Below are 16974 nucleotides of genomic sequence, written 5' to 3' on the forward strand. Positions count from 1 at the left end.
TACTACATCCTCTGATCGACGAGTCTATCCGGTACCGACACAGATAAGAATGGTGGGGGAAGTTAATTTCATAAAAAGTACCCTGATTTTTGGAATTTCAATAATAATCTTATGGATTTCTAGATTAAAAAAGTCCTGTTTTTAGGAATTTTAATTATAATTTTAATGATTTCTAACCCGGGAGGATTCAAACCCGCGTCTACTGAAGAAAACCTCAGCCCGGGTATTATAGACTACTACATCCTCTGATCGACGAGTCTATCCGGTACCGACACAGATAAGAATGGTGGGGGAAGTTAATTTCATAAAAAGTACCCTCATTTTTGGAATTTCAATAATAATTTTATGGATTTCTAGATTAAAAAAGTCCTGTTTTTAGGAATTTTAATTATAATTTTGTTGATTTCTAACCCGGGAGGATTCAAACCCGCGTCTACTGAAGAAAACCTCAGCCCGGGTATTATAGACTACTACATCCTCTGATCGACGAGTCTATCCGGTACCGACACAGATAAGAATGGTGGGGGAAGTTAATTTCATAAAAAGTACCCTGATTTTTGGAATTTTAATTATAATTTTATTGATTTCTAAATTTAAAAAATTCCTGTTTTTAGGAATTTTAATTATAATTTTGTTGATTTCTAACCCGGGAGGATTCAAACCCGCGTCTACTGAAGAAAACCTCAGCCCGGGTATTATAGACTACTACATCCTCTGATCGACGAGTCTATCCGGTACCGACACAGATAAGAATGGTGGGGGAAGTAAAAGTTAAGAGCGAAAAGTATTTTACTTCTAACGTTCATAACTCACGTCTATCAAAGGTCGTCATTCGATCCATTGCTCCACCGTTTCGATCCACCGTTTGTTGCACTCGACCGATCCTTATCTATCACGACTGTTTCTCTTCATGCGCTGTGGTTTACCACTGAAAAAGAAAACATTAATTCATAAACAAACTGAGCAAACAGGGAATATAAGTACGAGATCAATCATGGTTCCGTGGAGATTTCAAAGATTGCCAGAAAAGAGAAGATAGAAGAGTCACCATATAGTACGGGAAAATGGTGGACGACTGAGCCAAGAAGATGAGATGAGGAGACTGGGGGGTCAGTGGGCGGAGTCTAGTAGAAAACAGCCATCTGTTGGTCTAATTGGATAAGTGATTTCCCATGGAGATAAGTGAGCAGGTGGTTTGTGTTAACAGTAAAAAGACAATAGGCAGGTGACTATCTATTTTATGTTGTCTTGGGAAAGCACACGGAAAAAGCAGGGAAGAGATTGATGAGGTCAAGCAAAAACGTGAATATTCAAACGAAAGTGAAGTTGGGTGACAGGTGAAAATAGTCATCTGGGGGGGAGGACAGGTGGGCCCTCTTATCCTACGGTTCAAGGTTCCAAGTTTCCCCCAAAGTCATCCGTTCGGACCGATTTCTCAAAGAGATAAAAAGGCAGATGGTTATACGTGAAGAAACGTGTCCAAAACAATATACCAAGAGAGACAATGTGTAAATTAGTTGACATGTCTATGTTGGAGAAAGACATCTGCTATTTCCTCGATCTATAACAGTGGGAATAATAATAGGGGTCAGCGAAAACGTAAGTTTTGTATGACAGTAGCTAAAAAAGGATGTAGTAGTCTATAATACCCGGGCTGAAGGTTACTTCAGTAGACGCGGGTTTGAATCCTCCCGGGTTAGAAATCAACAAAATTATAGTTAAAGTTCCTAAAAACAGGACTTTTTTAACTTAGAAATCAATAAAATTGTAATTAGAATTTCAAAAAAACAAGGTATTTTTTATGAAATTAACTTCCCCCACCATTCCTATTTGTGTCGGTACCGGATAGACTCGTCGATCAGAGGATGTAGTAGTCTATAATACCCGGGCTAAGGTTTTCTTCAGTAGACGCGGGTTTGAATCCTCCCGGGTTAGAAATCAACAAAATTATAATTAAAATTCCTAAAAACAGAAGGGCCCCGAAGTCAACAAGACTCCGAAAAATCAAATTTAATCCCAGATGGAACACCAGACTGCTTAGGTAACTCTGAAGGACGTCAACTGAATATCGACGAAGCTCTGAGAACACTCATCGAGAATTCAAAAAAACCATATCTGATTTTTTCGATGTTTGGTCCGTTTCCGACATTAAATAAGAAGGTGTAAAAGTTTTAGCCAACTCAAAAATGGGTTTTTTTATAACTTTGTCAGTTTCGGTCTGATCAGCAAGATTTTCACACCATTCGAAAGAGCCAAGATCTCGACACTCATGATAGATGACGTGTAAAGCTTTGACCATTTTGTTTAGATTGTCAACTCCTCTTATGGTTTGAACGCGAACACTGGTGTCACCAGTGTTCAGGTTTCCATGAGAGCACTTTTAGCATTTCGGGACATTTGAAGTCGATTCATGTGGTCTTCGGCTGCTTTTTGAGCGCGTTCCTTCCTTCTAACTATTCGTGATCTGAAATTCAGTCTCTCAATTTCGCACACAATTTTCTTCAGTTTCGGTAGAGCGCGATTGTAAGAAGCGCGTCGTGCTAATAGGTATAACTGAAGTTCGGTTGAATTTTTGGGTATTTTCAGCCGAATTTGAAGATTTCCAGAGCATTTTTAGTCATTTCCAGAGCATTTTAAGTCTTGAAATTTTCAAGTGGTTTTTGCTCTTGTTCAGCAATTTTCTCAACAATTATCGAGTATTTCCAAATCTCTCAAACTAGATATCACTGAAATTTGGTAGATTTTTGGGTATTTTAGCAAAAAATGGAAAAATAGATATTTTTGACTGAAATTTTGACTTCCCAACTGCGCCCCACAGCGAACGAGAGAGTATCGGTGAGAGACGCAGAGTTTTTTTTCTGCTGCAAAACAGGTTTTCATCATTTTTGATATATTTTTCATATTTTTCTCTTAGAAATTGGCAAAAAATATTAAAACTTGTGAAAATAGATCAAAAATAGTGGAAATCTGGTTTGCGCCAGAAAAAACTCTCGCAGGTACTCTCTCGTTTGCGACGGAGCGCAGTTGTAATAAAATTGATCTGCTAATAAGAAAAGAGATAATTAAATCATTAATCGGCAGCACAGGGTCATTGAATGTCCATATGAAGCAATTGCGCTCCAAAAAAATTAGCGTAAAATTAGCGCGAAATTCAAAAAATTTTTTGGGTATTAAAAATTTGTATTTTTCTCTTTTTTGATGAATACGATATTTTTTGTGCAAAGCTTTCTCGAAAATAGCGAAAAAATGGAAGAAAAGTCAGCTTCATTCGAAAAATTTCACTCCCTATCGTTCGTCTTACTGATTCCACGTTAAAAGTCCCGCATGCGGACGGCATTATGCTGATCGGCGACTCAATTGGCAATCTGCCAAGTCGTGTGCAAACACGCTTCACTGAGCTTCCGGTTTCGCGGGAAAATTATTTGAATTCATATGGACAAAATTTGACCCTGTGCGGCAGGAATATTCTATTTAAGCAAAACTTTTTGCATGGCAACTTCGAGCTTACCCGGGCTCTCAGTGGCAGCAACGTTTGCATTTAGAAGAGCCTCAATCTTGGCTTCAGTTGTTTTCTTTCCTCCAGGAATAATAACTCGAGCGTTTTCCATTAGGTGGAGCAATGAGATCTTGCAACGAACGATACAACTGGTTTCAAGTTCTAAATGTTTCTGTAAAGAAAAAATTATTTTAAAACTCATTCGCTAGAGTTTAGTCTGCTAGAGTTTAGAAAATCAACCAACTGTTCGAAAGATTATTCATATTCAGTATTTTAGCATATTTAATGAATTCACCACAAAACAATTAGCATCTCATCTCGAACACTTCTCCATTTTTCATTTCATTCAGTACTGTTTACCTCATGCAATGAAGCCGTTTCTATTCTTCCTCTTATCAGTTTTCAGCATTTCCAATGCGTGTTTGGTGATTCAATACTCCGTTCCACGTTAGTTTATCTCAATATATTTATGTCTATTTTTTTCTGTTCAAATTTCCAGCAGCCTGCGCTTGTAAAGCTCAGAAACTGGACAGTTCAAATATTTTCAAAAACGTCCAAGAAGACGTCCACATATATTTTTATAATGTGACGACAAGTATTATTAAGGTGAGACCTTAAACTTTTAGAGATTGAGGGAGACACTGCTATTTCTTGGTTTTAGCGATTTTTTGGGGCCCTTCTGATCTTTGAACATCAACTTTCTACTTTTAAGGCGCCAGAACTGAAAATCGATGATTGTTCGGTGTCGATGTATTGTGAAGAAGACTACAAGTTGTTTGTATTTGATACAGACAATCTCAATGAAGAATTCGTGAGTGGTCTGAGTCTGGATTTATCTAAACCATTAATTACCTACAGTTTGGTGAATACCCCGCAGAAGGGTTCTGCAACCCTTATCCACCTCAGAAATGGCTAGTCACTACTAATAGTGGGGAGCTTAAGGAGTTTAACCAACTCAATGGCGTATGTGTTAAGAAAAGTGAGCGCAAACCCAGACAAAAAAAGAACTTACAAATTAATTACTACGCATAATTTCAGCAATGTGTCCCTGTACACACGTTGAACTTGACAATTCTAATGGAGCAGACTATCTGGGAAACACGGATTATTACCAGACCACTTTGAAATACTACAGATTTAGTCAATCCAATATTACAGTAGGAGCAGACGGGTGTCAAAAGACACGTTTTTGTTCGGAGGGGCTCACGCGTCTAACATTTACCAATTGGGAACCAGACTCCTTGCCAGCTGAAGTGAGTTCCATTCTCATAAAACTTTGGAAATCGCGTCTCTATATGTATCTCCTCAGTCTGTGATAGTTTCACTCTACTCCGCCAAAAACACGAAAACTGAACAAAAAATAATCAGTTTTTCCTATTTGAGGTTCGGGGAGTTGATTATCAAGACTCCGTATGCATTCATAACAGAAATCCGAAATATCCTCCGTGGGAAATGAATTGGTGGAGACCAGGCGTCGTACAACGCGGTTACACACGGTTTGTCGCTGCGGTTTGCGCCGACTTCTGTTAGTTTGGAATCGGATCTAGTTTTTTTTTAAATTAAGGTTTTTTCAGCTCAAAAACTGGATACCGTCTAATATTACTGTTCCAGCTGGTATTGTTGAAATATGCTGTAATAAAGTGTTTTACTATTTTTTTTGTTGAGATTTGAAGTTGATCACAGGGGTGCGAGACGTGAGGTCCACAACGAAAAATTTTGAATTTACCGGCCAGGTCGAGCTGCGGTCGCGTCGCGTTTTTCAATGAAAGATACGACAAACACACGCTAAACTTGGATTTGACTTAATGAACTTCATTCTTATTGTGGCGACAGTAGAACGCAGTTTCATAATTCTAAATTGCACATTCCAGCTTGATTTTACTGTAGTTGCGGCGAGAGAGTGTGCGCAGCGAGAGAGCGAAAAAAAAACGCGCGATTGCTCCGACTTTTTTTCACTCGCAGGAGGCCGTATACGCAAAAACCTAAATTTAAAATACCTCCAATTCCTTCTCTGCGTCTCTCTAATTTCTCGTGTTGTGCGCCACTCTCTCGCCCCTCTTTAACAGAGCGCACTTGCAATTTACACGTTTTTTCGAACGTTTTCTTCGCGTTTCCCTCATTTTTCTTAAATTTTCCCTATAAAAATGGCTCTCGCTACACTTTTCATTCCGTATTCATTTTATTTTGGACTATATGATATTTACTACAAAACCGACACAAAATTGGATGATTTGGAGAGCTCGGAGGCTCAGAAATTGCTTATCAAGTGGATTTTAAAGAATATTCTGATTATCGCCTACTTTTTTCCTGGATTACCGCTTCGATGGTTTATAAATGAAACGACATTGCTGAAATATGGATCGGCTGGAATCGCCTTGACAACCGTGTGGATTCCGTGTGTGAAAGTGAGTAAAATTTCGAAATTTTTGCAAAAAAAACTTGTTTTTTTGGGAAAATTGTTTAAAATATTCCTTTTTCAGAATTACCCGAATCTCACAATACTTCTAATGATTCTCCACGTCATCTGCTTCATCGTCGGACCATTCAACACGTTCAGAAACTTTTTGCGAGGCGGATATCGTCAATACCGCGGATCTACCCTCGTTCAGTACATAAATATGTTCAATTTATTCGGAAAAGCGATAGTTTTTCACTTTTTCAAATTTTCTTTCACCAAACCGAAACCGGAAGACCCATATCTTATGCAAAAGTTTCTTTCAGCGAGCTTTGTTCTCGCCCCGCTCACGGAAATCGATTTTGTCCGTGTCGAAAGTGTTATTAGTGTGATATTGTTTGCAATTTCCTCCGTTTTGTATTAAAAATCAATTTGTTACATTTGAAAACAAGTTTTATCGCATTTTCGTAACAAAAAATTGAGGAAAATCTCTCAAATAATTATGTAATTTAAATTCCCATCATTCACATTCTCTGCGTCTCTCCATTTTCATGTATTGAACACCACACTCTCGCCTCTGTTCAACAGAGCGCGCTTGCATTATACAGTTCTTCTTCTTTTTTTTAACAATTCCACCACAAATATGAATATTTACATGCTTTTTGCACCATATATGTGCTATTTCGGTCTCTATGATATTTACTACCATAATTTCGATAAATTGGACGAATTGGGATGCTCGAAACTCCAAAAATCGCTTGTGAAATGGATGATAAATAATTTTTTCGTCTTCCTTTATTTTCTCAACGGATTTCACTTCCGATGGATTTTAAGCGATCGGAATTTGTTGAAAATCGGATCGATTGGAGTGGCGCTGACAACTGTATTCATTCCATGTGTAAAAGTGAGTGAAAGTTAAAAATTTAAGCTTTAAATAGAAGGGAAAGTGCGGATTTTGCGAGTTTTTTGAGCAGTTTTCATAGTGAAAATCTCAAAAATACAGTTTTCGAACCAAAATTTTCACATTTCCTTTTGAAAGTCGATAGTGATTCAAAATACCAAGAAAACAAGCGAAGATTTTCCGTTAATCGTTCGATTCTGATCGATTTTACCATTTTAATCTATAATTATATGAGAAATCGCAAAACTTGAATTTCGCAACTAATCATCAAATTTTTCAAACTAGTTGTCAGTGTTTTCACTCAATTTCCGTCTCAAAACTGTTTTGAACCGAATGAATTCATTGAAATCTTCGAAAATTAGAATTTTTGAATTATTCAAACCTGCTTTGGGTTCAAAAAATTGAGAGAAAAATAGCAAAAATAGGTAAAATTTTAGTCTTGCTGTTCGAATTTATTCGATTTTCTCTCAATTTTCCCGAAAAACTGCAGAAATTACGTTTTTTTCATACAATTTTCATTTTTCCAGGACTCCGCCCACCTGCTGATTCCTCTAGTGCTAATCCACGCATTCTGCTTTGTCATCGGACCACTTCATTATTATATCCAATATATTCGTGAATACATTCAAGGATTCCATCGAGAACCCAACGACAATGATTTATTCATATTTTCTGGTTTCTTCTGGCTTTTCACTGGAAATGGAATCGTGAAGCACTTTATCAAAGCGCGAGTTCCCGACAAGCTGATATTAATGGATCATTTATCTTATATGCTGGTTCCACAGACCCCGCTGGATTTCGCCAAAGTGGAAAGTGGCCTGGCGATAATGCTATTCGTGTTGACAATGATTCCAGAACGAGTTCATGTGGAAAAGGAAATGTTGATAATTGTGTGCATTTTTTTGTATGGTTTAGCATATGTCGTTTATTCTTGTGTTTGTTATTCATGTATTTGACTTCAAAATTTGCTCCAATGATCATTATGATCATTATTTTTGCTGTAAAATTTATTAAATATGTATTTATTCTATTCTTTTCCCTACCGTCACAGGGTCTCAGGATGAGTAGTGAAAATAAACGCGCTCCGCTGAAATCAGCTGAAATTTTAGCGCGAGATTCAAAATAATTATTATATTTAAAAATTTTATCTATTTTTTCAATAGAATTAATCTCGAAAAGACGCGCGACAGTCGAAAAACTGACCGAAAATGCGGGAAAGCAGACATAAATCGGCTCAAAAAGTGGTCGATTAAGCTGCGTATCAAAGTGCCACAGTGAAACAGCGAATTGAAAAAATTAAAATTTGAATTTACCGCCAATGTCTAGTGGAGCGCATACGATTTCACTACTCACACCTAGACCCTGTGTACCGTTTCTCTACTTTCATGTGATAAACCTCATTCGCTTCTGTTCGACAGAGCTTCACTGTATTTTGACAAATTTCTTTGGTATTATTTTCACAAAGTGTACGATCACGCCCTGGCTACATATGTAAATGCGATCTATTCAGAAATTGCTTTTTTCTAAAAGTTTCATTTGAAAATGAAGGTGTTCGACAATATTGCGGATTTTCAAAAAAAAAAAATCGCGGTCTGGAACACGCAAGCTCATAAAGTTGTGGGCGGAGCTTAAACTGCAAGCGGCGCGGTTCTTAATTTGAAAAAAAACTACTGGAGTTAAAACCGCGCCGCTTGTTTGAGCTTGCAGTTTAAGCTCCGCCCACAACTCTATGCGCTTGCGTGTTCCAGCCCCGCGAATTTTTTTTTGAAATCCTTGTCGAAACTTTATTATTTTTATACAGCGAAGTGTCTTTGTACACACAACCTTTTATTAGAACGACACGCTTATCTTACAACCGCTCTCTATCGAAACCGAAAAAGTTGTGTGCGAAACTGAGAGACTCGGAGAAAAAGAGACATTTTTCAAGAGCATGTGGAGCGCAGTTGCTAGAAATGTGCCGAGCTGATACAGCGCCAATTTGTTTTAATTTTTATCAGTGTTAAATCAAATGTGTTTTTATTTCAAATCATTTCTTTTTCTCGTTTTTTGTTATTAAAATGTCAGTTGTATACTATAATTCGTGGTTTATACTAAAAATTGGGGGAAAAACAACGCACAGTCTCCCAAGCTTCCAATACGCCAAGCGATGCCAGAAAAAGACGCGTCAGTCAAGTAGAAAAAAACTTGCTGGCGCAAATTCGGACGATTTTTCAAAAATTTTTGCCCTTGTCGATCTTTGGTTCTGTTACATTTTACACATTTGTTATTGTTAGAAAGACATTCCTTAGACTGATAGGCGTTCAAAAAGTGTAAAAATTTTAATTTTGGTGGAGTAAATAAAAAGATACGGCAGTTTTCATAGTGAAACTTTAAAAGTATAGCTACTCCTACGCTGGTGAAAAATCCAACTTTTTGGGCTTAATAGACTGAATTGCTTTCGGAAAAATTGTCACAGAAACTTTAATTTCCCAAAAAAACTTCAATTCAAGCAAAAAATAGGGTCTGAAATTTGAATTCGCGCTGAAACTGCGAAGTGCGTTTACAAAAATCGACAAGTGTGTAAACAGAAACACACGGAAAGCGCTACACCGCACCTTGCTTTACCGGAAACGGGGGAGACTGTGATAACGATTATTTTTTTCAGAAAATTGACCCTTGAAGAAAAGTGACTGCTACAAGAGAGGAATCGAACGGCGAAAAAGGAATCGAATCAAGTAGTTGACCAGAATAATGTGCATGTTTGAAATAAACAAAACAAATGTAGCACTTTTAGGGCATATGCTCAAAGTCTTAAGGAATGCAATGGAGACGATAGTTCCAAAATAAGAATTCTGGAATGTGAGACTGAGCAAGCTTTTCAAATACAACACTGTGATTGTATGAGAATTGAACAGGAAGAGCGGGACAAAGAGAGCGAACGATTGGAGATGAGATGAGATGTGCTTGTTAAAAATGCAGAAATATCTATTTTAATGCCTAAAAATAAGAAAAAGACACGTGAAGTAACGATATTGAAGAGACAAAAGTTACGGAGCTCTCATTAAAAACTCCCACTCGTGGAAAATATCAAACACCTTACCATTTGCTAACAAAGGAAACAAAGAAAGTTAGGTTTGAACGTGTGAGAGAATTCATCCTGGAACTTGTTGGATCTCAAAACGTCGACCTCTTCCCTTATAATGCATCCACTTCAAACAGTGCCAACAATGCTCTTTCTCTTGAAATCTACAATGATGATGAATCAGAAGAGAAAGTGAGGGAATTCATGGGTCCTATAGTTGAGCAGCTGAATCAATTAATTGATGTTGAAGTGAAAATTGGGGACGAAGTGGTCAAAATTCCAGTTCAGCTATTTCTTGTGGGGGGACATGAAGTTTATCTATAAAATGATAGGGCTTCAAGGAGCATCTGCAACGTGCAGTTGCCTTTATTGTTATAGTCCGAGACGACAAAAAATCTCTAACTACAAGAGAGGAGAGATATGCATGCTTCGCACTGAAACTGGCTACGTTCTCAACAGTTTGAAAAGTGGCACGCCAGGAAAAAGCGTGAAAGATCATCATTCATATTTAAACTAGTCTCCCTAAAAAGAATTGTTCCCTCCAGTCTCCATATTGTTATGGGCTCAGCTCAAACATATGGTTTCAACATCATTAAACAGTTAGCCGACAGCCAAGACGCTGCTGAACCGACCCCTCTACCCAAATCTTCTCAGAAACTGAAAAGAGACGGCAAAGAAGAACTAGAGAAATCTGAGAAACTAGTTAAAGATTGTGATCTACACATAACCTCAATGGAATGTGTCAAGAAATTTTATCAAAACATCATTCTTAAGACTATTGATGATTCTGGGTTAGAAGAAAGAGAATGCGCATCAAAAATGTGTGTTTACCGAGACTCAGCTATGGATACTGCTTCTTTTAAAATTGCAACCCGGTGAACAATTTTTGATGCCTCCTTCATATAGAAAACGAGATTTTGTTGAAGTTACTATCGTCAGTGTTAATTTCTCTTCTACAAACTTTGACGAAGTTTAAAAAAACTGAATCCATAAATTTCAAAATACGCTTCCATACGCCCTCCGTTTTTTGATCGAGTTTTTGTAGAAAAAAATTCTAGTCGTTTTAGTGCCGCCTTCATATAGAAAACTGGATTCTGCTGAAATTAAATTCCGATGGACTAGTTTTTGAAATGGCCCAGGTTTGAGGAAGCACACGAAGAAGCTCAGCTTTTACGTGTAATTTAACTAGTGAAAGAAATGGAGTTATGTGTCGAGACATATATCACTAGAACGGAAATTTTCCACTGATTTCAAATCTGTATTCCAATGTTTCAGAACGATTCAGTAATAAAAATGGAAAAGTCACGAAAAACGTCCAAAAAGCTAATTCAGTGGGATTGAAATGAACCATAGTGCGCTTCAAACGACAGGGAAACATTTTCAGTCGTTTTTTTTCGACGAATTCTGAAGTTTTTTGGTGGCCAACCCATGGGCGAAAATTCGACCACTTTATTTTTTGAATCAATGTCGACAGATTTGATGATTGATGCTCCAGAAATGGATAGCTCCCCCTTGATAACCGCTGAAAACGTGGTTTTGGTTAGCTCCTCTAATGTGGTTGATGCTCCAGAAATGGATAGCTCCCCATTGATAAACGCTGAAAACGTGGTGTTGGTTAGCTCCTCTTGTGTGATGGATGCTCCAAGTAGTGATAATTCGGCGGAATCTGTAACTGTTTCACCCGATCGCGACCAAAACCTATTTGTCATTGATAGGTTAGCGAAATCGCAGTCAAATGAGGAACTAATGATTCCATTTAGCGATTACGCCAACTTGGCCCGAGAAATGGAGAAACTTAAAAAAGAGAACAGAAAGCTGCGGCGATTGATTCCTCGAGAACAACACTTTTCTTCTCGCTGAGAAGGAGCGTTAGATGTAGCTGTAAGAGCTTTCGATAAAATTAAACTGAAAGAATTTTCTAAGTTGAAAAATTGTGATTCTCGCAACGCCAGATTGAACGCACTTATTAAAATTAGTCAGTCGATAGCCGGTGAATCAAATTTGAAGTGTATGTATGAGTCATTCGCACGTTTCAGCAGATCCAACAATTGTTCCTGGTCCCAATCAGTGACGGCGGAAGAAAGTCTCCAAATAAAAAATTATTTAATCATGAGTGATAGAGACTATGGAAGGCTGAAAGCTGCGATGAAGGCTTATAGCAAATTTGACACACTTGCACCTCTTGAAAAAGTCAGAAAAGCTGGTGATGATGTAGGCTGGTGAGGAGCTGGTGATGACGTTGTGAAAGAGTATGTTATAGAAAGAAAGGAGAATAACACAGCCGAAATCACAATCACAAATGTTCGGAACTCCCTTAATAAGCGTTGTCAGAATCTATACAACTCCGGTGTTATAGACAATTCTAATAAACCTTTGAATCTCACTATTCTGGGTGACAAGGGTGGGAAGTCAACGAAAATTGCTATTGCAATAGGAGAAGGGGAAAACACCAATTCGCCAGACAATTTATTATTATTAAAATTTTATCAAGGAGATGACAAGTATGCGGAATTACGGGAGAAGATGGAAGTTGTTGGAGAGCTGTTGTGTCGCCTGAAATCAATATCATACACTGACAAATACGGAAAAATCATTGAAAAAGAGATAGTATTTTTCCTAACGGGAGACGTGATGTTTTTCTGTGCTTGCTTTGGACACAGAGGACCTTCCTCTACATATCCTTGTGTGATATGCTACTATTCGAAGAGTACTAGTAATGGATTACTGAAAATGGGTGATTGGGACATAAATGAGGTTTTTAACACGAGAAATTATGATAAAGACTCGCAAAAGGGAATGTTAAATGTGAAAGAAGGTTGCAAACCTATATTTCCGTTTATAAAAATCCAAAACATCATCCCACCATCACTTCATATTATAATGGGGATATCTGATAAATTCATATACAGAAACCTTGTAAAACTGGCAAGTATTGCCGACAGTTTCACCCCAGAAGAAGTTGATTATCTCATGAAATCAATGAAACGAAGTTCCGCTATAAACAGTTTGAGCAGCAAGCTTGATCTAGAAAAAGAATGGTTTGATTTCTATGCCAAGGATTTAGAGACGGTTGAATCCATGGAATTCCATTTACACATCGAAAGTTTTCCGTACCAGCATTGACAAGTGTGAAGCAAACTTATGTATTTTCAAAGAATTGCTTTCAAACGGCTACAACAATTCTCCTCATATGTGTAAATGTAGTAGCTGTGGATTAGAGCTGCATGTCGAATGCTGCGGTATAATCAAAGATTCTCAAAAAGCCATGATTGCAGCTAATTCTCAATCAGCTGTATGCTATTAATGCAGTGGAGTTACAAAAGTATCTGATATACGAAAAATCGTTGAATCTCACTATTCAGAACTTTCTAATCTACATCAAGAGCAGTTGGCATATGTCGAAAAGTTGAAGTCCAGCTTGGCATCTGTTACTTCCGATCTACCACTTTCCGGACCATGTGCTACTGCTTTTGAAGACGTTCTTTACAAAGATCTGAAACTTATTAGAAAGTCCTACCGTGGTGGGTGTTTCAATGGAAACGATACCTACAAAATGTATCGCCCCGAAAATATCAAGAAGATTATCAAAGTTTTTGAAAACACTCCAAATCTTCAGTTTCCCCAATTCAAAAAAGAATCTTTGAGAAAAATGATGAAACATCTCGGTTCTATTATGTCATATTCTTCTACTCAAAAGTTTACTTCTGCTCAGCAATTGGATTTTTCTCTCACATTGAAATCCTTTCTAATCGAACTGAGAACAACATATCCTGATATGACCGTTACTCCGAAATTACACATTCTTGCCTCTCACGTTATGCCATTCATAGAAAAATTCGGCGTGTGGGGCAAAACTTCTGAGCAGTCTATCGAACACTTCCATCGCTTACTCGCTAGACTAGAACGACAATTTGAGCAGGTATCTGACATCATAACCGGATACAAGTGTATATTGCTTTCGCATAAACTTGTGAACCTCCGTCATGACACACTTTTTAAGTCACGATTCTAGTCTATTTCATCACGTCTTCAGCTATTTTTAATTATTAAGATATATATCTTACCTCAGGTATGTGCCTGGGTGGCGTTGAGCGCCTCGCATTTTCTGAAAGTGCGATGAAAAAACGTGAAAATGCGACGAGAGTGTGCGTGCGATTTCGAGAGACGCAGAGAAAGGGCGACATGAGCATGGAAAACACGCAACAAAATGGGGTACGGTAGAATGTTTATCTTATTATTATTTTTGATGGGAAAACCAAATTTTCATCAATTTTTCCCATTTTTTCAATAGAAAAGCATGATTTTTACTGATTTTTGTGCTTAAATAATTAATATATATCAATAATAAATAAAAAATGTCACTTTTTCCGTTAAAATTGCGCGTTTTTTTGCGAAAATGACTGTTTTAGTGAAAAATAATGCAATGTGATCGTTTTTTAGTGCTTTTTATCAATGTTGCTGCTTTTATCAGTCGTTTTTTCAAAATATAATCCAAATTTTATGCTTTGCTATCAAATTAATTGATTAAATGTTAAAAAAGTTCAAATTTTTAAAAATTTTTATCGTCTCCGATTGATTTTCACTTATTTTTCCGTATTCTCATCGTGATTTCATAATTTTCAGTTGGGAATCGACGCCGATTCGACGCCGACACTCTCCTTCCGTCAGAACTTCTCGAAAGGAGACGAAAAAAATAAGTTAAGATTTATTTATTGGGTTAATTGAAAACGATTAAATTTCAGCCGAAAAATGGACGCGTTCCGTTTGCCAAAGACAAATGGAACAATCGTGTTGGACTCGAGAGCGAGTTATGTCGTCACGTGAGTGCCTATCCATGTCTTGAAGCATTAAATGAGCTCTAAGCATTAAATGAGCTCTACATCACTCATCTTCATCCTGACATTCTTCTGCTTCTTCATTCAAATTGTCAGAATGGTTTGGACACGCTGGACACGATACAAAATGATGAGAGATGCCGCAAAAGAATTGCCAATCGCCCCCATCACAAGCCATGCATCCCAATTCTTTGCCCCTGTTTTCTTCAAAATCTCACTTTCTCTTAGGAAATTGAAAAGTGCCAGAAAGAGGTCTACCGAAAAAGGTTCCGAGGTTTTATGGTCTCTATAAAATGTGTTAACTTTTAGAACTAGCTTTATTTCTTTTTAGAAACTTCATAGAAATTTGTAGCCTGAACTGAAGATTTTTATATTTTCTTCCCCATTCTTTCAATCCCTCACCTTTTTCGTTGCCCTACTCATCAGCTCCCTGTGCCCAACTTCATGTATTTAAGAATACGCTTTACTAACTTCTATGTCTATAATCTCTACTTTCACAAATTTCTTTGCTCCCGATGCGTTTTTCTCAAAAGCAATAATCTTTTACCAAAGTTTTTTTCCTGTACTCTCTCTGCTTTCCCAATTTACACTACCAAAAGCCACTTGTGCATTTTTTCTTATACAATAGTTTTATAATTTTTATTCTGTTCGAAATGTGAATGAGTGAGATCTAGTGAAAGAGTAAAACGTAACTTAATAGACAATGATACATCAAAAAGGGAAACAACAAATTCATAGGGATCATTATTATCCGGTTACACTTGCTTGATCGCATGGACGTCTCGGTTGGCGGCGGCGATCATTTCAGGTTCTTCTTTTGCGGCATCTCTCATCATTTTGTATCGTGTCCAGCGTGTCCAAACCATTCTGACGATTTGAATGAAGAAGCAGAAGAATGTCAGGATGAAGATGAGTGATGTAACAGAAGTGTCGGACAGCGAGAGATTACTGAAATTAAATTAGAGCTCATTTAATGCTTCAAGACATGGATAGGCACTCACGTGACGACATAACTCGCGCTCGAGTCCAACACGATTGTTCCACTTGTCTTTGACGAACGGAACGCGTCCATTTTTCAGCTGAAATTTAATCGTTTTCAATTAACCCAATAAATAAATCTTAACTTACTTTTTTCGTCTCCTTTCGAGAAGTTCTGACGGAAGGAGAGTGTCGGCGTCGAATCGGCGTCGATTCCCAACTGAAAATTATGAAATCACGATGAGAATACGGAAAAATAAGTGAAAATCAATCGGAGACGATAAAAATTTTAAAAAATTTGAATTTTTTAACATTTAATCAATTAATTTGATAGCAAAGCATAAAATTTGGATTATATTTTGAAAAAACGACTGAAAAAAGCAGCAACATTGATAAAAAGCACTAAAAAACGATCACATTGCATTATTTTTCACTAAAACAGTCATTTTCGCAAAAAAAAAACGCGCAATTTTAACGGAAAAAGTGACATTTTTTATTTATTATTGATATATATTAATTATTTAAGCACAAAAATCAGTAAAAATCATGCTTTTCTATTGAAAAAATGGGAAAAATTGATGAAAATTTGGTTTTCCCATCAAAAATAATAATAAGATAAACATTCTACCGTACCCCATTTTGTTGCGTGTTTTCCACGCTCATGTGCATCGCCCTTTCTCTGCGTCTCTCGAAATAGCACGCACACTCTCGTCGCATTTTCACACACTTTGGATTTTTACAGCGCCCAAAGCGCCTCCATACGCACATCCCTGTCTTACCTTTTTCCCTTTTTCGTTCCCTTTTCGTCCTTTTAATCGTTGATATTCATTCATTTTCAAGTAATAAACGTTTTCACGTATTTTCAGTTCAAACATAACACAAACATGATTGTTTTATTATAAACACTTTATTTATATTTATGAAATGAATACAATTTGTAATAAATACAAATACTTATTCAACGACTTATCACGAAAAGCAATACATTCCTTTCCCCCTTCCACTGATAATATTTTACCGTTTTTTCAGGTGCCACGGGGTTGCATCCTTAGCCCCCGCCCATTTTTCTGCGCACCATGGGGCGAAAATTTGTCAACGAGAAATGTACAGAAGAAATCACCGTGTAATGACCGAAAACAATGTTTTGAACAGCTTAAATACAAAAAAGTTTATTGAAATTCAGATATTTATTATGAATTCGTTTTTATCTGTGCATGAGAAGTCCGCGCCGCACTCACGCGGCGGCCACGCCCACCCCGATTTTAACGCTGCGTTTAATTTTTGAACACTGCCGCAAGAAATGGGTGT

The 16974-nt window shown here is 37.3% G+C and overlaps 3 protein-coding genes and 1 pseudogene across 4 annotated transcripts; all 4 read left to right on the plus strand.

Moving 5' to 3' along the window:
- Positions 1-3864: 3864 nt before the first annotated feature.
- On the plus strand, positions 3865-4621 carry GCK72_002862 (uncharacterized protein; the record flags this gene model as incomplete). The annotated part of the gene is made up of 5 exons (XM_053723655.1): positions 3865-3943; positions 3996-4102; positions 4209-4307; positions 4355-4459; positions 4535-4621. 5 exons carry the CDS (start codon positions 3865-3867, stop codon positions 4619-4621), a joined length of 477 nt encoding a protein of 158 aa, XP_053592300.1.
- Positions 4622-5640: 1019 nt separating this feature from the next.
- On the plus strand, positions 5641-7748 carry GCK72_002863 (uncharacterized protein; the record flags this gene model as incomplete). The annotated part of the gene is made up of 4 exons (XM_053723656.1): positions 5641-5901; positions 5977-6104; positions 6726-6795; positions 7320-7748. The coding sequence occupies 4 exons, from the start codon at positions 5641-5643 to the stop codon at positions 7746-7748; spliced, it is 888 nt and encodes a 295-aa protein (XP_053592301.1).
- A 3569-nt stretch (positions 7749-11317) lies between these two features.
- Positions 11318-11713, plus strand: GCK72_002864 (uncharacterized protein; the record flags this gene model as incomplete). Its single annotated transcript, XM_053723657.1, has 1 exon — positions 11318-11713. One exon carries the CDS (start codon positions 11318-11320, stop codon positions 11711-11713), a length of 396 nt encoding a protein of 131 aa, XP_053592302.1.
- A 249-nt stretch (positions 11714-11962) lies between these two features.
- Positions 11963-14715, plus strand: GCK72_002865 (annotated as a pseudogene). Its single transcript has 4 exons — positions 11963-12072; positions 12763-12891; positions 13163-13772; positions 14596-14715. Coding segments are annotated over exons 1-4 (969 nt in total).
- The last annotated feature ends 2259 nt before the right edge of the window (positions 14716-16974 follow it).

This window comes from Caenorhabditis remanei, chromosome I, assembly GCF_010183535.1.
Source record: "Caenorhabditis remanei strain PX506 chromosome I, whole genome shotgun sequence".
Taxonomy (NCBI): Eukaryota; Metazoa; Nematoda; class Chromadorea; order Rhabditida; family Rhabditidae; genus Caenorhabditis; species Caenorhabditis remanei.